Source organism: Antechinus flavipes, chromosome 2 (genome assembly GCF_016432865.1).
Source record: "Antechinus flavipes isolate AdamAnt ecotype Samford, QLD, Australia chromosome 2, AdamAnt_v2, whole genome shotgun sequence".
Classification (NCBI taxonomy): domain Eukaryota; kingdom Metazoa; phylum Chordata; class Mammalia; order Dasyuromorphia; family Dasyuridae; genus Antechinus; species Antechinus flavipes.
This window is the reverse complement of record NC_067399.1, coordinates 551,509,823-551,533,703: the sequence shown is the minus strand read 5'-3', so window position 1 is coordinate 551,533,703 and position 23,881 is coordinate 551,509,823. Positions and strand designations below refer to the sequence as shown.

At 34.7% G+C, this 23,881-nt stretch overlaps 1 protein-coding gene across 1 annotated transcript; it reads right to left on the bottom strand.

The window, feature by feature from the left end:
- Nucleotides 1-999: 999 nt before the first annotated feature.
- Nucleotides 1,000-11,234, bottom strand: SNRPA1 (small nuclear ribonucleoprotein polypeptide A'). Its single transcript, XM_051980973.1, has 9 exons — nt 11,088-11,234; nt 8,582-8,729; nt 7,610-7,688; nt 5,760-5,806; nt 4,306-4,408; nt 3,711-3,790; nt 3,248-3,323; nt 2,093-2,186; nt 1,000-1,321 (listed from the first exon to the last, which is right to left on the bottom strand). Exons 1-9 carry the CDS (start codon nt 11,167-11,169, stop codon nt 1,263-1,265), a joined length of 768 nt encoding a protein of 255 aa, XP_051836933.1. The 5' UTR covers nt 11,170-11,234; the 3' UTR covers nt 1,000-1,262.
- Between the last annotated feature and the right edge of the window lie 12,647 nt (nt 11,235-23,881).

Here is a 23,881-nt window from a genome sequence, read left to right as displayed (position 1 = left end):
GCCTAAATTATTGCTTTGTTGATAGTCTAGATTTATGGTGGAAAAATGTTAAAAACTTGTGTCCAATTTGTTTGGAGAACTGGTTACTATTATATCACACAGAGAATGAAAGTCTTAATATACTTTTGAAAAAGGGGGATTCCCTGACAAATAAAAATCAATACTGATTGATGGATACTTTAATAAAACAGTGGAGTTTGATGTCTTCAACACCTTCTAATGAGAACCCTGCTGCTTGATCACAAAGACTCAGTCACTTCCCTTCCAGGAATCCATCTCTATGCAGGATATCCAGGCTGGTTTTCTCCTTCATAAACTGGTCATGCTAAATTCCAATGGAAGAATACTAGGACAAAGGTTTATCTTCTAAAGGCAAAAAATCACCTAGATTAGATTCTATTTTATCTTCAAAAGGCAAGAATTCACCTAGATTATATTCTATTTTATCTTCTAAAGGCAAGAATTCACCTAGACTAGATTCCATTTACAATCTAAACAGATCTCCTAATTGGGTAAGATGGATTCAGGAGCAAGTATCCTGAGGACTTCTAGGGAACCATATGAAGACCCATCAAGACTTTCCATGTAAGCAAGCTCCTCCTGAAATCTTAAAGTCTACATTATAATTTTGTAACGTATCAGATTATATGTGATTTTCAATCTTAAATACTTTTACTTGTTTTGAGAGCCTGGCTGAGTCCTGAACTCTTTCAAAGGCAACACTGCAAATTAACAGCTTACTTCCCCACATTAGGAAGTACAATTGACACTGCCATTACCAATATAATGGATAAGTGCAAAGGGAAGAGACTTTTAAGGTCATCTAGTCCAACCTGTAGATATCTACAAATAATTGTCTACAACCTCCACTTTACATTTGGTTCCTTATCATAATTTTATCTCTTCCATTTCCATCCAAAATCAGGCCTAGGAATATACTTATTTTCATGAAACATGTTACTATAAAGATGAGAATTTAGGAGTCGCACAATAAAAGTCTTATTTATTCTTATCATAGAAAAGAGTTTATTCAATTTCAAAATGTACATTAAAAATTTACATTGGCATTTTCAAGCATTTCAGTAATGCTTCAGAATTCTACTCTGCTGTAAGGAACAAGTATATTAACCTATTCCATGTCAATTTCTCCTCCCTCCCAAACCCCAAAACAATCAAAAAAATCAAAAAACAAAAACAAAAAAATCCTCTTGGTGTAAGAGGCACTGACATTCTACATATATTCCAAAGGCTGAATACAAAATTCAAGATCCATTAGCAACTGTGTCTTCTTCCATCTCTTCTTCACCATCATCTGTGGGTCCTAAAAAGGAAAAAAAAAAATCACCAATTTTAGATGATTCTTATGCCAGAGAAAGCAATCCATACTCTCACGCATCACATCCTTATGTAGAACAGTATGAAAAGTGACATACAATAATGAGGCAGCAAACCTGAATTTTTCTTGTTTTTGAAATAAAAACAAAGTGGTTATACTTACTGGTAGTGCTAATACTAGTACACCATGAGTTCAAGCTAAAACAAATGAAAGGTTACAGTAACCTGTAAAAGATTTTGGGGCATTGTCATTAAACTAAATAACTCTCTAGGCTTAGCTAAACTAGAGAGTTTGGCTGGGAAAGTTTGCTGCATGACTGTACTGTCACTCTAGTGGAACATGAGCAATAGACCTTTTAGAACCTCAATAACGGGAAAAGTTCAGAGAGCTGGCCAATGGACAATTCTAAAAAGGTAGCAAACAGTGGAGAATGGTACCTATGAAATTCATTGTCATGGTATCTACCTAACTCATTATCTTCTTTATGTGCCTTTTGATTAACTAAATCCAGTCATAAAACATTAAATGACTGATTCACACTTTTGTATAATCTCAGAGTTACTTCCAGAATCCTTTCATATCAGTCTTTGTCTTTTCTACTTTAGAAATAGAAATAATTAAAAGCTTTAAACAGATATTATCAAGCATCCTATTATTTACAATTTTTTTTATCAATGAATCTTTGTCATCAATATTCTGCTTTAAGCAGTCACCTAAGTACAATCTTAGTAATATGAGAAAATGAACTTTAGAAACCTGATTTGCGTTCTCTGCCAGGTATCTGACCAGACTGTAACAATCCCTTCAGTCGCTCCACCTCAGCTAATGTAGATGCATTAGCAATAGCATTCTGGAAAGAAAAACAAAATGAAACATATAATTTTTCTATAAAATCTTGGAAATGTCTAGTCCTACAGAGTATTTCAGCAACTATCCAATAGCATACTAAATGATGAGATATGAAAGATTTAAAAACCTATAGCTGTTTCTTCCCCACTGTGACTTTCCCTGTATCACAGATTGGCATTAAAAACTGAATGGGAATTCCAGGGAGTTTTGAGAAAGCTACAGATACACATAAAGTCAGTAAGCAACACAAAAAAAGTTTAGAAACTCACAGAAATACATAAACTATAAGCATAGTATTATATTAATATGAAGGGACAAAAAGTTTTATGTGGATTTTTCAAATCACTATGCCTCTAACCCCACTTGATGTGGAAGGACGAAGTGTAATTTATCATTTTGAAGTTAAAAATCAGAAGTTTCTAACAAAAAAGTTCTTTAAATGAGAATAACAAAGGTGACATTATGTACCAAAGTATTAAAGCATATTCATACCAAATTATGAACTCACTCTCTCTCCCCTCTCTCTCTCTCTATTTCTATATCTTCCTATTAATCAAACATTTAAGACTGGTTATTGGATACATCCCTCCAGGGCACATCCTGACTTAGAAAATCACAAAGTAACATTAGCTATGTCCTACTACATTTTTATTTTTGTTAAATATTCTTAATTATATTTTAATGTAGTCTGGGTTAAATTCTGGATTTTACAGGCCCAAAGTCTGACAAATATTTGAAATAAAAAAGACTTTATAGGCAAGAGTTGTTCTGTTTTCTTAAGAAACGGATCAGTTTTTTTACTGCAGAAAGTCTTTCCACAATAAAGTGTTGTCACGTGGCACCTGGTAATCCTACCCTGTAGAAATTCAAGATGAGGCTCCCAAGTCAAAAATATGGATGATGAAAAACAGTAATTTCATGCTAGTTTTTCTTTGTAAAACTAGAACCAAGTCTAAAAACTGGAAATTCAATAATGTCCTCAACTTAGAATATGAAAGAATTAATAAGATATGACATTTAATATATAATCTCCTACAATTCTAGCTTGAAACGCTACATTACCTTAATTGCTTCTACATCTCCTGGAGATGGCCCACCTTTCTTTTTATCAGTTGGTAAACCAGCACCTGGATTAAAACTTAAAAACAAAAGGGAGAGAGGAGTTAAATCTAGACCAAAAGAAAATGCTTCTCTTTACTTTCAAAGTTTTGAAAGTAATTCAACCAGTGTAGTATCTTATCTTTGTTAACAAACTGATACAAGAATTCTCTCCTTCAGAAACACCAGTTACAGTTTACTTTCCTATGGAAAAAGCAGATGAAATGCCATTATATCTGCTTTGCTAATTTGGAAAAATTTGGCATGTTACAAGAAGTCAAGGAGTCAAATCATGAACCAAGAGCATCTATGGAACACAATGATCACTGATAATTATTATTTCATTTTTACTTTGTAGGCTGCAAACTGCAAACCAGGTGGTGTTTCTGAAGGTGAATCCCATTGAAGTTGTGTATCTGTGTCTTACGTTTTGGTTCTCCTGGCAATATCCTTTGCAAGCTGTGCACCCCGTTTGCCCTTGAACATTTTCTCTGCCTCCTGACGCTCCTACAGCGATACCACACATAGAGTTAATGCAAACAGGAACACCACATGCATTTTGATGTATTCCTCAGAAAATACTGAAGAAAATCTCCCTGAAAAAATTTAGGGTGGTAAAGAGACTCAACTGTAAAAAGACCAAATTGTGAGAATCAAGTTTGAAATCAAGAGACTGTTTTTTGCTTTCACTGGTGCTGGTCCTGAGGAAGGGGTGGCCCATCTCTCCCTTATTGGGAAGAAGTATTCATAATGAAATATCTATCTTTTGTGATGGTCATCCCTTCATTTAAAGGATGACAGATCATATATAATAGGTTTTAACAGATACACAGAAATCTACAGCAAACTTTGTTACAAATGAAAATGAATAAAATTTGTTTAATTATAGGATTATTTCCCATGGTTTTGATTGTAACAAAATTAACAGAAAAATCACTAAAATAGCAGAGAAAAACAGGATCCACTAAAACCAGAAAGGACTCTAATTTGCATAATGAACAGAAAAAAATACAAATACTTACTTTTAGTTTCACTTTCTGAAAATCCAATACTCTGACTTGTGGGACTTTATGGATTACATACAGTCGATAATGTTTCTTATTTGTTACAGGATTTCTCAAAATACTACAAGGAAAGGGAAACAGCATTTCCTCTAATCTTATTCAAAGCAATAACAATCAAAGGAAGTTCACATCAAGAAAGTTTAATAAACAGATTTTTAAAAATCTCAATTTACAAAGTTTAAAGTATTCTTTCTATAGTTTAATGTAATGGAACCACATTATCTGATGGCAGAAGAAAATTAACTCCATAAAGTTACTAAAACTACTGGGCATGTTTTAAATTTTGTATCAAAATTCTTTATTTTCCATTGTTGAATTTCTTTCAAAAGAGTATGAAGGTGAGCAAAAATTATTGTGATTTTCATGATTATCAAGATGATATATGAAATGAATATACTAATAATTCAGATTTCTCAGAGCTGCCTCATCTGACCAGGGAATCAAGGTTGGGGTCTGAAATGATCAATCAATTTTTGAAAATGGCCTCCTGTATAAAATGAAGTGAAGTAAACACTGTAGAACCTGTTCCTATCACAGACCTTTATCCTGTTCACCTACCAAGTAATGACCCTTCTCAATTTGAAATAATCATTTGCAAACTGTTTCCATAGTACTGGAGAATACTCATATTGTTTTGTGTTCATTCATGGATTTGTCATGGGAAAGCACTCAGGACCTGAAACTGATTGTATTGTAATCCATCTTCCCCTGACTTTCTCATTTATGATTTGTGTATAAAATCTCTATCTTCCTGCAACAGGTTTCCTGCCCTGGAGAATTTCCAGTTTGCAAACTGTTTTATGCAGCACCAGCTATCCAGTTTGGAGTAAAGACAGTAAAAATTTGGTTAACAAAACAAAATTGAATTTGGTACCATCAGAGGCCCACAATTACTCATCAATGGCTACACTTTGTGCTCCAGCTACTCAGAGTTTACAGACCAAGAAAGCAAAAATTTAGATTAATATCAACTGGCTGCAATACTTTTAAGCAGTGCATGGGACTCTCCAGGATGGGACAAGGTGTCAATGGACCATCCTTCCACTCCACTCCTCCCCACCCCACCATGAGTCCCAACTCTTACTCTGAAAAGTTCAAAGTTCCAGCTCTTGATCCACTATCAGTCCCAGCCTTTGATCAAGTCTACTTTTCATTGTGAGAAATGTGCTAGGACCACTTTTATTAAGTAAACTGCTACTTCATCTCTAATATCTGGCTCCTGGCCCTGACCCTAAGTCAATTCATTTAATTTCTTTTGGACTCAACTGTAAAATTGGGGATTTGGTGAGAGGAAGCCAAAACTAGATGATCTTCAATTAGATAATTCTAGATACTGGGAAGTTTGGAAAGTAGTATGCTTGTTATTTTTGTAAAGTTGCACTAATAACCACTAGAATAGAACTGATTTGTACCTCAGGTAAGTCAGTGATTTGAGAGTTGACAAAGGATCCAGATCACCCTGAAAAATGACCAAAAAAAAAAAAAAATCATCTGATGTGATTTATTATCTTAGTAACTTCAGCTACTAATTGCTTCAGTGACAAATTCATATAAACAGTTTTTGTATAGCTACTCTATTAAAAAAAAAAAAAAAGAAGCACTTAAGTCTGTATTAGTGTGGTAGCAATTCTGTGAACCAAAAAATAAAGTTGTGTGAGGGAAATAAGAATATAAAAATTAGATGCTTGCAATTCTTAATTGAAAACTAAAAAGACCTGTGATTTGGTGCACACTTAGGACTTACCTCTCCTAGGTTTCCCTTTATTACCTTATTGCATGTTTATAATTATTGCTAATGGCTTTTCAATAAAATCAGTACTAGTTTCCATTCCATATGCAACAGGCTTTAGTGCTGGCTTATAGAATTTCCAGATCTGTTTGTTATTAGATGCCTAAAAAAAGACAGTTACTTAATCTCATTGAGTTCTGGGGATCTCCTCTTTAAAAGCGGGACCCTTCAGTATGTACTTCACAAGGTTCAATTCCAACAAACTGTCAAAAAGTCTGCTTTATGTAAGGTGCTAGAAATATGAAGACAAAACAAAGCTGTTCCTGTTCTCAAGGATTTTGCATTCTACCTCAGAGATACAATATGCCAACAGGGGCAGAATCAAATAAAAAAATATATATATATATACAAAGTGCTTTGAAAATTTTAAAGTTATATAAATGAAATTATAGAATGCATTATAATGACCTTATTTGCTCCTTGCAACAGACTTGTCTAATAGGTAACATTTGGAACCTATGTGGGGAATATGAGTCAATTTATTTAAGGAGCCACGCTTTCATGGTACTAGTTGTAAGGATATATGGCCCTCTGCTTTTTGCACATGCCCATGAAGACATCTTGCTTACAGTTGAAGCCACAACCTTTTGATGAACTACATTTCCAATTTTAATGTATATCTTCTTCTGAAGCTGAAGAAACTTTGATGTAGCAGAAGGAGCACTGACATATGCTTTAGTTCACACATGACCATTTAATATTTACATGACCTTAGGCAAATCATTCTATTTTTTGAGTCCCAGTTTTCTCAATGTTAAATTCGGCATTAACAAAACATTTCCTAGTATACAAGTTTATTGAAAGGTACAAATGAGATCATTATAATGCATTCTATGATTGCACTTATATAACTAAATTTTGCAAAGCAATTTGAATATATTTTCTCATTTGATTCTGCAAATGATTCTCATTTGATTGTTATGTCCTTCTATATATGTTTTATCAGAATAGCCTGCTTCTTATAATAGGGCATGTTAGAGCCCATTTTCTTGATTTTGTTATATAAATGCTATTGAGCAAGTGAGATTCACCTAAGTTAGCAGTAACAATGTAAAAATGTTTTCCTTTCCTAAAGATTTACCATTATAACAAACATTTTCTTAAAGCAAAGATAATATATTAAAATATCAATAAAGTAAAGACAAATGCTCTGAATCACCTACTACTTCAAACATCATTAAAATATTGATGAACTATAAGTTGATCAATGTATTCTATGAACCTATCAATTCCAACTTAAAACAAATTATTTATATATATATAAAAGCTTAAGAAATCACAAGCATTTTATAATATGAATACTTAAAACACTTCAATAAGTTACATTCAAAAGCGATACTTGATTAGTGATGTGAATGGTGGGGAAAAATGATCTTATTTTTAGTTTGAATTGTGCCCCGCAATCCCTGGTATTGTAGAGGGAGTGGAAGCTCTGTATTTGAAATGATTTTTCAAAAATGTTTTTCAACTTACCAATTCCACAATACTATTGTTGGTAAGAATAAGTTCTCTCAGACTAGGCAAGGCCTGATCCAATCCCTCACCTATTCGGCTAAAAAGGAATAAATTTATAATAAAATCAACAATTGATTCAAATTAGAAAAAAGCTTTTTATTCAAAATGTAAAGAAACCTAAAAACGAGCAAGATTTTTCTTATATTGTCAATTCACATTAACTCAGAATTGAATGGTACTTTAGAGATCATATGGAAAGACCAACCCACACTCTGAACCAGAATCCCCTCAAAAATTCTCCAACCTCTGATTGATTATCCCTTTAGCCATAGGGAATCCACAATACCCTGAGATAGCACTTTCTACACGTGGTGGGGGAGGGGGTTCTATTCAAACAGAGGCAACTGTACAAAGTAAGCTTTAGTCAATGTTAGGAGCAATATAAACTTTTTTTTTTTAAAGGCAGATTCTTTAAGCTTTAGTTCCATAACCCTTGCACATATGCCAAATTTCATGCAAATATGATCATTTAACAACTACTGTTTTCAACCATGCTATTTCAAGATAGCAGACTAAACCATAAATTCAAGCTATAATCTGGTATTTTCAGTACTAGATTTAGAGGCAGACACAAAATGTCAAGCCAGGTGAGATAGAAAAAGGTCTTTTACTGCAAAGGTAAATGACTCTCATTTCATAATAAACACCTGCATATAACCAGAAAATAACCACAATAAACATCAAAAGGGAAGAATAAAAAGTTATTAAGCTAAACTTGTCAGCAATAAATTTTCTTATTAGAGTACAAATCCTCTGCAATGTACATTTTATATAAACGAAACAGAAACTAGAATTAGAGCACTGCAATGAATTATGTGAATTTTTGTGGAAAAACAAAAACTTTGCAGTTTTTAAAAAATTTTAACATACTTGAAATTCTATATCTAGAGTTTGTGATAAATATTTAATTCGAGGAAGAATAACACTTACCATATTCTATTGTTATTCACTAATAATGTTTTCAATCTTTTCAACAAGGGAAAACCATCCAACTTTCTGATTTCATTATCAGAAAAATCAATAGCATCAAATTGATCCAAGGTAGCACCCAAGTTTTCAATTACAGGAATTTTGTATCCTGGAAAATGGTAAAGATATTAGATTATGTTGAGGTAGTCGATATATTCCATAGTTTAAATTAATAGTATTAGTAAATTAAATCAGGTGTTGTTTATCTATTTTAGAAATACATCTATATCATGAGGGGGAAGAGAGAAATCAGGAGTGCCAGCACCACTGGCAATTCTTTATTCAACATGTAGTTATTAAGGAAGGAACAAGTACTAAGTTTTGAGGAAGATACAAAAGAAATTAATAGTTTTTACCCATTTTCAACCTGTTTTAAAAGATGATATACACATGAAACATCCAAATAACAACATAAGATAAGGTTAAATTACTGCTGGTAGAGTATAGGTTTGACCACTGTGGAAAATAATCTAGTCTTGGAATTGTGCATACTCTTAAAAAGAGATTCTGAAACTGGGACTAAATATCAAAGAGACAATAAAAAGACTCAAATGCACAAAGCTATCTATAGTATAAATTGTGATAATAAAAAATTCAACTATTTCCCCTAGACACTGGGGAAATGGAACAATTTATAGAATATGAATAGCATAGTATGTTTAACTGTGATATAAAAAAATGATATTTCTTATTTCAGAGAAAGAAGTGATTTAATCTATATCAGGAGAAAAATGATTTGATTTATAACAGATATCATGAAGAAATGAGATACGCCTACACACACGTGTGGGTGCATATATATAAAATGCAAATTTAAAAACCTAACATTAAAAAGACAGGAAAACTCAAATACAATGAATAGAAGCTACTATAACACTAAGTTAAAATACACCATTCACTATTCTGTTGACATAGTTTTGGGGAAATTACTTTGCTGGGGGTGACTGCTGGATAAGTGTACAAAAACGTTTCACTAAATATAAACATGCATGGCAATAAAGATGCTCAATAACAAAGGAGTAGACTTGTCAGGGAAAGTTTTCTAAGAAAAGGTGAAACTTAGTGTGCCTCTCTACCTACATTCGAAGTAATAATGTAATTTATTTTTTAAAAAAACTGTTCACTGGTTCAACATAAAATTTATCAAATTAAGGGACTGAGAGTTGGTATTGCTACTAGTGAGGAGCAATGAAAAAAGGATGAAAAGTTAATATCCCTAGTGTCAATACCAAGTTCCAAATTGATGCTTCCTTCTGTGAAATCTCTCATACTGTATCTCTTGCACTTTCACACCTGATAGAATTTCATTCTAACCTTAAAATCCCTTCAGCTTGAAATAATTTCCAACACTTTCATTTTACAAATAAGGAAACCGAAGCTGGAGAAATTAAGTGATGTGCTCAGAGTTATACAGGTAATAAATAACAAAACTGGGACTCTATTGTAGCTTTAAAAATAACCCCAGAAAACAATTTAAAGCTACACATACTCTCCAATTCTTGACATGACATCTGCCTGAGCACTTGCTTAATCCTCTAAAGTCCATTTTATTGTGGCATTCCTCCTTAGTGCACTTGCACTGTAACTAGTTAAATAAACTTTAGTTGAATTTAACTTAATTCGCTTGAGATACAACAGTTCCCAGCTAATAGCGGATGTAGCTCCTATGTGCAAATTAGCTCATAAACCTCACAAGTCTGCCAATCTAGTTTGGTATTTTAGCGAAGACACGGTGAAGGGTAATAAAAGGCAGGTCAGAATGAAAAAACGTATCAACATCACTGATAACAGTTTTGGGACGAAGAAACTAAAGATTGAAAACATCTGAGCATCACTGACACAGGATGAGGTGTGAAAGCAGAAGATGGTCCAAAGACTGAAACGCCCCCGGGTTGGAGAAAAGTGTCACAAGATGAAAATAAGAAAACTTCCTGTTCACATTCTTTGGCATGTATTTATTAGGGTATGTCTCTTTTAATACATTTTTAAGAAAGACCGAATACTGAAAATTAAGACGAGAATCCAATAGCATCCAGGGATCGCTGGTAACGAGGGGGGGGGGGGGGGGGTAGTTAAGAGAGGTGGTAATTAGAGAATAAACACAGCACGTGACAGGGGGTGGTTGGGTGGGAGGCAGCACGGGATGAGAAGCGTTTCGATGGCGCTTTTCGTGTTCTCTGAACACTGACCCTCTTCAGCAAAACCCCTCTAACCTCAGCCAATCTGTTTGCGATGGAGTACCTCAAGCACGTCCCGTCGACTCCCTAGAAAGGCCTGTTCCTCATACATGAACGGAACGCGTTGACTGAACTACCCAACCCGGGGAACAGCGACTCTACAGGTTCAGAAAAGGCCGCCCGCGGCCCCGTAAGCGCGCGCAGGCCGCCACGCGCTCCAGGACGCAGCCCGAGGCCCAGCGCCGGGGCCGCGGGCCTCTTTGTCGTTCCTTCCCGCGCCCCAACTTTACCTCGTAGGTCCAGCTCCCGGTCTCGCACGGCGTTAGTGTACTGAGCCGCCTGCTCGATGAGTTCCGCAGTGAGCTTCACCATCTTGTCGCCACAAGGTACACGGCACCGCTGAGAACGCACCTTCCGGCCCCAAAAGAATACCCAGCAGCCCCCGCGCGCCGCTTCAGCATTCGGGTAGAGCCAACCACGGGCCTTGGGAGGCCGCGGCGTGGTCAGGCAAAAGCTATCGAGTGCCGACTCACGGAGACCGGAACTACCGCCTGTGTTCCGCAACTTCTTTGTAAGTCCCTGTTCGGCACTCTGTCCTCACTACTTTAAAGCGTTAGTGTGGCTTTAAACACAAACGTGTGGAGGCACCTTTCTTGTCTTCGAGGCTTGCTGATGGTCCTTTGCAAAAACAAGGCTAAATATATGCATTGTCGGCTGAAGGAAGACAGGACAGTTTGTTTCTGATACATCCATTCAACAGCTAACTAATAGCTAACATTCACAAAGAGCTTTAAGATTTACAAGTCGTTTTGCGCGGGTTTCCAAATTTGATGCTTCTGGTAATGGAAAGCACTTGATCAAGAACAAGGGCTGCTTCTCCGATTAATTTATTGATAGAAAGAGAAGACTCACGTGTACAAAAATAGTTATAGAAATATTTGTGAATAGAAAAAGAAAACGCGCCAACGATTGGGGGAATGATTGAATCAATTGACATATAAATATAATGGAACTCCTTACTTCATAAGGAAGGATGAATATGAAAACTACACGGAATCTTGGAAGGATTTATAGGAAGTGGTGATGCAGAATTAAGAAAACCGAATTAAAAGAATGGTATAGAGTAACAATGAAAGCACAAATGTTCAAGAAAAGGGAACTACTAACAAGGTTAGTAGTATCATATCAAAGTAAAAGCTCACATTCCTTTTCTACATTTCAAAAGTAGGAACTTAGAATCAGCCTTTGAGAGAAACAATGTAAACAAAGATAACTCCAAAAGCTAACAAAACTGATGGTCAACATAATCAACCGAACGATGTTGGTGTCATTATCAGAGTTAAGTCATATATCCTTTCTGAAGGAGTTACAACCAGCTTTTGATTTGTGGAGGTAGGGATGGTATGCACTTTGAAGAGATTTTTGAGTGTTGGGAAAAGTCATATAGAAACAATGTATTAAAAGGAAAATAAAGTAGCAAAGTATAAACTTTTGCAGACTTTGTTCCTAGTAAATATGCTAGAAATATTATTTCTGTTGCTTTTTCAATGAACAAAACCTGCTAAGCCATATTTAGGCCATAATAATTAAAAGTGTAGCAGAAAAAATAGAATACCATAGTTGAATTAAATTAAATTTAAGGCCCTTTCCTACTCTACCATCTTCTGTGATTTTGTACTTTGAAGAGGGGACCCTGAAACTCTAAAAATCCTTAAAGGAGAAAATCTCCTTCAACTCTGCCTCAGTGAGGGACCCAGCCTGGAGTGACAAACAGTTTCATCCTTGTTATCTGGGTGGGGTCGGCTCAACCCTGAAACTCAATGAATTCAATTCAAATTCCAGCTCAAAGCTGATACCCAGCAAGGAGCCAACCTGGGACTCCACTCAGGATCCCCCTTTAGCTTATAGCCAAAGCTCCTATTATAAAAGAGTCAAACTAAAACCCTCTCTTTGCAGAGGTACCAAACATGCCATGCTATGCCAAGGAGCCTCTGCCCACTGGAATACTCTTTCCACTGTCATCCTCTCTTTATTCTCACTTATTTCCTAACCAGACTTTATGCCTCTCTGTCAGGATTTCTAACTTTACTTCCAATCCCCATAATAAACCACTTTTATCAATGTAGGTTTTTAGGTCTGTAAATTCTTTTACAGAGAACCTTTGCACCACTAGAAGGGAGTCCCCAAAACTCCCTATCCTTGTACCAAATCCCAAGGGATTGCAGGGGACCAAACCTCTCCATTTGGTTTCCTGAACCCCAAACCTGCCACTAGACCTTATCATTTAACTCCCTGAACCACCAGAAATGCTAATTTCATTTTGATTCCCTAAATCTAAACCTCATCACTATATAATGTAATTAATGTTGGGTCTCTTCAGTGGCTGTAAAACCATTGAAAAATACATGAAATGACTTACTGTAGCATGGAAACTTTGATAGATTCTTCCAAAACAGAAAAAGTTTCCAGCTCATTGTCCAAAGACCAATCCAGCTAGCCAAGATATACTTTTTTTCTTTCTTTTCTTTCTTTCTTTCTTTCTTTCTTTCTTCTTTCTTTCTTTCTTTCTTTCTTTCTTTCTTTCTTTCTTTCTTTCTTTCTTTCTTTCTTTCTTTCTTTCTTTCTTTCTTTCTTTTTTTGCATATGTCATTTAATTTCTTTCTTTTTAATGGCTTTTTATTTACAAGTTATATGCATAGGTAATTTTACAGCATTGACAGTTGCCAAATCTTTTGTTCCAATTTTTCCCCTTCTTCCCACCCCCTCCCTTAGATGGCAGGATGACCAATACATGTTAAATATATTAAAGTATAAAATAAATACAAAATAAGTATACATGACCAAACCATTATTTTGCTGTACAAAAAGAATTGCACTCTGAAATATTATACAATTAGCCTGTGAAGGAAATCAAAAATTCAGGCAGGCAAAAATATAGGGATTGGGAATTCAATATAATGGTTCTTAGTCAACTTCCAGAATTCTTTCATTGGGTGTAGCTGGTTCAGTTCAATACTGCTCCATTGGAACTGATTTGGTTCATCTCATTGCTGAAGATGGGCAGGTCCATCAGAATTGATCATCATATAGTATTGTTGTTGAAGTATATAATGATCTCCTGGCCCTGCTCATTTCACTCAGCATCAGTTTGTGTAAGTCTTTCCAGGCCTTTCTGAAATCATCCTGTTGGTCATTTCTTACTGAACAATAATATTCTATAATATTCATATACCACAATTTATTCAGCCATTCTCCAATTGATGGGCACAAGATACACTTTTTACTAAAAAATGTGTCTTATCAGGTGATGGATTTGGGAGTCTGCATTTCATTTATATCATCTACTAAATCATGGAAAATAATTGAGGAAAAACTTTGCATTATTTACAATCACATTAATTAGAATTAAAGTTGAATTAAATCATGCAATCACAGGGAGAATGTTCTCTTATATTGACATTGTAATTTGAGTATCAGGCATCATCAGACTTTCATATTTTTCCTTTTTAAAAAAAATTTGCACGCATTTTTATTTGTCCCTTTCAGTATCTCACACTTATCTGAACAACAACCAAAAAGAAACCCACACTTTGAATAAGAATAGTCCAGCAAAAACAAATTGCCACATTGATCATCTCTGCCTAACTAATTTCTGTGAAGGGAAGGAAATATTTCACCTTCAGTACTCTGGAATCATGATTTATCATCCTACTGATCAGAGGTTTAAAGTCTTTCAAAGTTGTTCTTTCCTACTATATTGTTGTGATAATACAAAGTGTTATAGTTCTGTCGACTTTGAAATAAATTCATTGAATTCTTCCCAGAATGTTTTTTTTTTTTAAGTTTTGTATTTTTTTTTCTCATGGCACAGTGATATTCTATTACTTTCATACACCATTAATATTTTTAGTCATTCCCTAAGAGACATACATCCCTTTAATTTTCAAATTTGGGCTACTATAAATGAGTTGAAATAAATATTTTTGGTACATATATCTTCTTTGCTCTTTCTTTGATATTCAGAGTATAGGGCTAGAGTGATCTAGTTAGGTCAAAGAGCATACCTAGTTTAGTAACTTTTGAGGCCTAACCACAATAAAGGTTTTCCTAGCTGGATCATTTCATAGATCTAAATGAAATGGTGTGCCTGTTTTCCCTTAGTTCATTCAACATTTGTCATTTTTCTCTTTTATAATCTTTTTCAGTCCAATGGATATGAACTAGAACCCCAAAGTTATTTTAATTTGTACTTATTTATTAGTGATTTTGAGTTCTTTTCACATGGCTATTCAGATTAGATTTCTTCCATTGAAAATAACCTGTTCACATTCTTAGCATGTATCTATTAGGGTATGCCTCTTTTAATTTATTTTCAAGAAAGATAGAGGCATCTATCTTTAACAGCAGTTACAAGGACAGAATGTTTATGTCAAAGAGTAAAAAAAACAAACCAAAAATCAATTTGTAATGTAAAACAGGACATGGTATATAATCTTAAGAACTCATGAGATCTTAACACTTACAAAATCTCTAAAAATAGATTTTTTTTTTTTTTTTTTTGCTTTTGGTTACATTCTTAGAATAGCATTTGTTCACTTTAACCACTATCTTTATCTCTTGCTTGCACATAGCAATCAAATTTAATCTATGATTTCACTTTGGTTTCTTGCCATTAGTTTAGATTATAGCTTCAAGACCTTAATTTCTAATTTAATTATAGTTTAACTACAGTTTGAGACTTTAATTTCTTTCTTCTATGATCCCTTATTTTGTGACCTTCAGCTCAAAGAAGTAACCTTAAATTCCAATGTGGAAAAGATTCCCCACCCCTATCCCGGTAATCTCAGTGTATTCACTGCATAATTATGTCCTTTATTCTGGGGCAACTTTTTGACACATTAGATTGAGTCAAGCAGTGCAAAACATTTGCTATTACTGTATAATTTCCAGGATTTACAATAAACAATATTAAGTTTATATATAATAATAGAACTAAGGAGTGCCAGATAGATCCTTTTTTTCCTAAATCCCATCAGTTATTCTGATGAAATCTAAATATAAGATATTAAATTACATCATTTGTTTGTTTTTAATATCTTAAAGTAATATTGCAAGTGCTAGTATACATTCTTTTAGAACTATTATTAACCTAGCAAAGTCTGCTAACCTTCTTGGGAAAAGAGAAATCCTGGGTCTTCTGGCTTTCAGCTCCAAGAGAGAAGGTACATGAGTTCAAATTTTCTTCAGAGAGGTCCTTACAGGTAGAGGAATTATTGTCATTAATTGTCGTAATTAATTGTCATTAATTATGCCCATATCCCCAGCTTTCCACAGTAGAGACTTCAGGGAATTTCCCTGTATTGTATCTGTATTTGTATCTGTAACTGTATTGGTTGAGATAAGATAACTTATTTCCTGTGAGAGAATTCATTTACTTTGTGTATGTTTTTTTAATATATTCTCTTCTTTGTAACTTTACTGATTTACCCAAACTCTTGGCTTGGGTAAGTGGGTTTATTTGCTATTTGCTAAGTGTACTCATTGTGAAACTAGCTCAAGCCTTAGATTTGTAGCTTGGGGCAATTCTTCCCATTAAGAGGTAGAGGTCAAGCACTTAGCTGGAATTTATAATTTATATCCCCAGGCTAACAATATTTAGAGGAACAGATATAGTTCTTTTACCTCCTGGCACCTCCTCTCAGAAGGCAGCAAAATGGCCAGGCTTCTGGCTCCTAGATCCTGCTCCCCTCCTGGAATGAATCAAAATCTCCCTTAGAAAGGAAAAAAAAAGGCAGAAGAGAGGCTAAAGATATCTATTCATACCTCCCTGGTAGTCATAGCTAGACAAACCCATGTGGACCCACATCATCCATATGAGCAACACATACAATATAGTTATTGTGAAGATTTTGATTCCTACAGTATATTGCAATTTCCTTGAAGGTGGAAAAAAATCATTTTTTTTCTTTGTATTTCCAGCATTTAGTACATAATACATTAGTATATTTACATTTAATAAATGCTTGTTAATGAATCAATTGATTAAAAGCCTACAGTGATGGGGAATTAAATCATTATTTTCTAATGTATTTTACCCACTTTTAGATAATTCTAACTGTTAAGAAATTTTCCTTTTACCAAGTCAAACTAAAACTCTTCAGATTCCACACTATTATTCCTCATACCATCTAGAGCCAAGTAAAACCAACCCAATCCTTCTATACATCAATTCTTCTAAAACTTGATTACTTTCTCTCCCACTCTGCAACACTTCTCTTTTCCAGGCTAAACATTTCTTCAACTGATCTAAGTAAAGCAGGCAAATTTTCCAATTCCCCTTTCTTTGGATATCCTTCAAATTGTCAATGTCCTTCCAAAAATATGTTGCCTAATAGAATATTAAGAATCATACAGAAATTGTCTGACCAGGCCAGAGTACAGCGAGATTATTATCTTCCTCATTTTAAATTTCATATTCTTAGCAATGTAGCCTAAAGTCATTATTTCATGGCTCACAATGCTTACAAAAATCTTTACCTGTTGGATAATAAACAAATAAGCTGTCCCAAAGCCTATTTTCAAAATTTTTTTTTTTGTTAAGAGTTTATGATGATTAGCATTCCGCTGGCATATCCTTTGTGAACCTGGGTCAATCCTTTGACAATATGAATCTTCACAGTGGATTTTTTTAAGCTTATGATAAGAGCACATTGATTTTTTTGGCTTCTATATTACAGTGTTTGTTAAAGGCCATGCCTAAGTAAAGGGGTAGGTGAATTCTCTGAGAGCCTCTACAGCTGTGAATCTTAACACTTGAAGGAGTTGCAAAGCAGCCTTTATGACACAGGTATTGCTTGTGGACTGGGAATGAAATAAATTGGAGGCAGAAGGAAGAGGAGAAAGGTCAGAGAAGGCAACTGCTTCTCAGTCTCCTTATATCATCATCCTCTCATATAAAGAGATTCATTCTACAGGTTTAAGTTAGACTTCCAGCAGCCACTGGCAGGTGGCTCCCGATTAACAACTGTTGGTTTGTGTTGAATATGTAGGCTTTTGTAACGCATTTTTTAAATGTATAAACTGTTGTCTAGCTATAATTCTCCCATCCTGTACATGTATTGCTGATTTTTGAACTCGCATTGGGGTACAAATAATAGCTAACATTTATATAGTACCTACTAGGTATCAGGCACAAGTGCTTTACTATCTCATTTGATTCTCATAACAACCTTGGGAAATAGTTACTGTTATTTTCTCTATTCTATATTTGAGGAAACTGAGGCAAATTAAATAATTTGCTCAGGAACACATAGCTAGTAAGTGTCTCAGGCTGAATCTGAATAGGCCTGGACCTTTACCTAGTTGCTCTGTTTTTTTTTTTTTTTTTATTTCCTCTATTATATTTGATCCATAATTCTCGAATTCCACTGATTCTTTTAGTCAATATATTAGGTGTTATCATACAGCTTTCAGCGAGAGATCTTTCTCAATTTCATTTTGTTGGCACTCTCCTCCTGCCTTTTCATACACTATTTTCAATGTAGACTCTCCCCCACATCTAATTCTCCTTCAAAGATTCTCTAATCCAAAATATTTTCTGTAATTCCTCCCATCTAGAAGAGGTTCCACTTTTCTCAAATCTCCCAGAATCTCTGTTAGATTCCCCCTATCTACTTAATCATTTTCTAACTTGAATTATTGGGGGGCTAGTTCTTTCCTTTATTTCTTGGGCTGCCTACTCTCTCACTACATAGAATCATGGAGAGTCATCATATATAAATCAAAAGTATCTTTGATGGGAATATTAATAGGCAATAAGTAGGTAATCCTAATCAACAATGAACACTAGATCATGTCTTTACTATTTCATAATTGATTTACATTGGAAGTATTCTCTGCCCCTGAGGCCTTATCTCTTAATTGGCTGGTTCATCCCAGAACTTCCAGTTTAAGGAGGAAACCTAGGTCAAAGATGTCTTAATTTCTCTCCAGGCTACACTTGTTAACTCATTTCTCAAAGATTTTCTGTAATATGTCTGATTCTGAGTTGTTTTTTTTTCTCCCTCTTCCTGTTTCTCAGCTCTTTTATGTGTTGTCTTTCTCCATTAGAATGTAACCACTATGAGGTAAGGAACTATCTCTGGTTCTATTTGTATTGTAGTGTTATGCCACAGTTCTCTTTAACTGTCCTGACTCAGTTTTCTTGTACAAGTTTCCCTTGTCCCAGTCTCCCTAATTCCTCCCCTAAGCTGTAAATCTCCCTCTGGTCCATGAAGGCTGAGGACCAATTAGTCTAAGGCTATAAATTGTTAGCCCAAGCAAGATAAACAAGAGAGTAGACCTCCTGATTATCTTCTGTCCTCAAGAATTTACAACATCCCTCTAAAATATTCCAAGATATCTCTGGGTATTCAGACATCCTATCTCCTTTGTTCAGAGAAAAGATATTTAAGAAGTTGGGGTTCCTCCATTCATTGCTGGAGAATGGCGGCTAGACACTGGATTCTTTGAGATGACAGTCTCCTCCAGACCTGGGACCAACATGAATTCCTTGGTCCCAGTATATCTTTATCTCTGTCTGACTGGATAATTTGAGACAAGAGTCCTGTCCAGTCAATCTTACTCTCCCATTAATAAAATATTAAAAACTCTCTAATCTCTCTCCTGCCTCAGTTTCTCTGGCATTACAGTAGTACTTAGCATAATAGCTGGTTGGGGTAAAATAACAAATAAATGATTCACTGAAAGATAATACCAAACTTTTTGATTTAAAAAAACACATTTGATAGGGCAAAATACTAACTTAAAGGCTATTTTAGGAAAAGCATGTTCCATCTAAAAACAAAAGCCATCTAAGATTCCTTTAAAGATATAACTAAAGAAATAATTCAAGGATTTCCCAATCATAAACATTAAGGGAGACGTAAGATATGTTGGGCATCCCAAAAATCTTGATTTAGTTTAAAATAGCTTAAGGGTCCAAGTGGAGCACTCAAGCTATTTATTCCTTGTCCTAGCCATATGGTCAGTTCATTTCCCCTTTCGGTTATATAATTTCTTGTTATCTTTTATTCTGGTTCTTCTCCAAATTTCCTTACTGATTATATATTGCAGTCTTCTCATAATAATTTCCCAGAAAGCTTAAAACTGAACTGAGACTTTGTGGACATTCTGTACATATATAGAGCAAAGGTGAATTGGCTTGTGGAACCATAACATGGAGTGTACTTAGAATTGTCATTTCTAAAGTTGTCGGTCACTGTCATATATAAGATCCAATGCAGAGCCCAAGCTGAAAAGAGATTTCTTATTGATAATAAGGTCTTCCATGCTTCTCTTTGCAATGTCATTGCAGATGACATTGATTTCATCAAACCTCAGAACCTGATAGAACCCTCCTCAAGTCTGTTATCATTCAAAAGAATTTGGCCTGGTCATCCATAAAGGAAAGATCAAGTGGATACAGAATGTTTGTTGCACTGATTATAATGTGCATTTGCTTGGGCAACCCATAAAATCTGTTCTTCAGAATGTAATATATCTGAGAGAGGCATTACAGATGGGCAAAGTATTGGACTCAAAGTTAAATAAGAGGATCAAAGAAGGCTAGATTGCCTTAGGAAATTTTAACATTCCATTAATGACTCAATCTTACCTTGAGAGGAAAGGCCTATGTTATTTTTAATGCCAATATTCTGTTGTGATTGTTGCATGTCAGCAAGACATGGAATATAGTAATCTCAAAAGAATTAAAAATGAATATCACACACAAAGCAATCATTATGAGGTGGCTGAAACAAAAATCCAATGAGGAACTTTGGAGACAAACCAGAGTAAAAAATAATGTTGAGAAATTGATTGATTGGACAGAAAGATGGATTTGTTATATGGCTAGGGAAAAGAATGACAAGTAGACAGTCTGAGTGCTCCACTGGTATTCTTGCAGTATCAGAAGAAGGTGAGGAAGGTGTTCAGCATGTTGGGTAGATCTTTTGTTTTGAACCTCTGGTTATATATGAACCAGTCCCACAGGATAGGATAGTGATCTGTATCGATGGAGGGAACTTCTAAATTGGTGAGATCACAGATTCTTTTTAATATATGAGAGTTCCCCAGTGCTTAGCACATAGTATATTCTTAATCTGCTTGCTCAGTTGAACTGGATGACTAAAGTTGGGTAGTATAAGCAAATGTAAAAGTCCTTAAAGACTCTTATAATCTACCACATGATTTCTACTTCAAAAAATAATTCCCATTTAATGGTCTGATTTAGATTTTATTGATTAGTACCAGTATACTGGGAGATGAACAAGAAGTTATAAGGAATATGGCAAGATCAACAAAATAGCTGAGGATATATAAAAAAGAAGCAGGACAATATGATTTTTAGATTATACATACACAAGAAGAAAAGGGAACGGAAAGAAAATTAAAGGAAGGGAGGAAAGAAGAAAGGGAAGGAAAGAAAAGGAAGAGGAAAGAGAAAAAGAGAAGGAAACAAGGAAGGAAAAGAAAAAAATTGAAGGGATGAGGAAAAAGAAGGAAAAGGGAAAGAGAAACGGAATGGAAGGAAGACAGAAGGGAAAAGGGGAAGGCACAAATGGAGGGAAAGTTTGGGAAAATAGAAGAAGGGAAAATCATTACAGAAGATGGTGGAGATGGGTGAGTGGGTGGGGAAAACGATGGTAAAATGGGTGAGTGGATTGTAAATAGCTTTAAGAAGTAGAACACCAGGGACCAAAGGTACCACATAGTCAGAAGTTCTTCATTGATATTTTACTATATAATAAATAATCTTGAATTTAATTTAAAAGATGCAAAATAAATTTAATACAAGTTCAAAGTAATACAGAAAAGCCTTCTCCCTGATCCAAAACAAATAAAACATTTGGTGACAATTTGATAAGAAACCACATAAATAAAAACTCCAGAATTTCTATTTCTATGAACTGTACCTGCAAAATAACTGAATAAGGAGAATCCTATTTCTGACACATACTATCTGTGTGACCTTGGACAAGGCTCTAACCTCTCAATGTTTCAGGAGATCATTCTCTTAGACTATAATTTGCAGAACAGTTGTTAAACTATATTAGTAGAGAGAATAAGCTCTCCAGGGAGGTAAAATTCAAAGGTACAAGCCAAAAATGAAACTATGGCCTTAAGAACACTAGAAAGGAGTTGATATCTAAAAGACAAGTTTTCAACAGAAAGACAACTTTTTGACTTTTTATATAGTGATTTACATATAATTAAATCAAACGGTCAAAAGTCATACATCAAAGATATATGTACACGAACATTTGTATGTGTGTGCACATAGATAATTAAATATAGAATAAGCTACCTTGTTTTCCCTGTTGCCTTTGATCTCATGCTTCAGAGTGGAAGCAAGAAAAGAGGTCTAATCAATATGATATTTCTACTTAGTTTTGCTAAGGTCATATCTATTAATCTAAACTATAACTAGATTAAAAGCATTTTGTTCTTGCGATTAGAAATTTGGTTTTCTAATAGAATGCTAATGTGATAGATCAAATGTACAGAAGAGGCCAGTGCTCAAAGAGAGACTAGTTTGACATCTTATGATATCTGAAAAATGGAAGGATAGAAAATGCCTGCAAAAAAATTCTAGACCTTATGTTACTAAAAAGAGGTGATTAGAGAAATATTTACAACTCCCTACTCATAAAACCACTTTTTCCCTCTGTAGAATCTTTATGAGAATAATTTAAATATATTGAAGACATTCTTGATGAAAAAATGAGAAAGGAATGGGCAGATTATGTCTTCATAGTCACTTAACTGATTGAAAGATATTGAATGAAAGTTTCCAATGTGCTTCTGTATGTTAACTAGAAAAAAATTTTATTTGATAAATAGAATATCTTCTTAAAAGACATTTCCTAAGCATATTTCATGACCACTTAACATTATTGGAAAGATAGAATAACATAGATTTTTAAACAACTTTCTATTTATTAATATCAAGTAAGGCACAAAATGGGGATCTGTGTGTTTTCTAGAGTATTTGCAATTTGTATTTGCCATTTTTCTCTTTTTGTTTTTGTTATTTTCCTGAGGCAATTGGGATTAAGTGACTTGCCCAGGGTCACACAGGGTATTTGCCATTCTTAAAGAAGATGTAGAAATCAGAAAAATTCAATCCAATGAAATTAATATTAAAAAAAAAAGAATTCCTTATAGGTGATGAAATCCCCCAGGAACTCAAGTTTGTGGTGAGATTCATAATTTAAGTGTGTCCTATTCATCTTTGTAGGAAAAAAAAACATATGGATGAAGAATTTTCAAGATTGTGATATGAAGTTCAAAGACTGTCAAAATAAGTGATTTGTTAAAGTATATAGCGTGGACAAATAATGAAGATGAACAATAACTATATCAGGAGGAAGAAAGGAACTTGAATGGCATTTGGGGAATTTCACACAGTGCTTTTAGTGACTCCAAACCTCTTCCAGACACAGAGGCCCATCTTTTAAAGATCAATATTCTTCCAATAATATTTCACGACTGTTAAGTCATGGTATATCATCGTTTCCAAAGAATTAAGGTTAGGTGACTCAAAGGGCAAGAGAGAATACGTGGCAGGTGTGGGAGATTACAGTATATTGCCAAAGAAGAATTGTGTGGGAATAAAACATTAAGGATATCAGCCTAAAGATGGGCCCATCAAATGGAGAATGAGAGATAATCAATTGATTGATATACTATATACAATACAATATAGTATTGATGTCCTCCATCATATTAGTTATATCTCCAGCAGAAACTTAATGGGAGAACTGAGCAAGAGTCACACAGGATGTGGAGACATGGAGGGCTTATAGTCTGTTCCATGGAGTACTCATATTAATGAAAATCAGCATACTTATTGACTTGACACAATCATAGTTGTGTGTGTGTGTGTGTGTATGTGTGTGTGTGTGTGTGTGTGTGTGTGTGTGTGTGTGTGTGTGTGTGTGTATGAGAGAGAGAGAGAGAGAGAGAGAGAGAGAGAGAGAGAGAGAGAGAGAGAATATGAATCTACTTACCTAAAATCACATTTGGGACTGTGGCGTTAAAG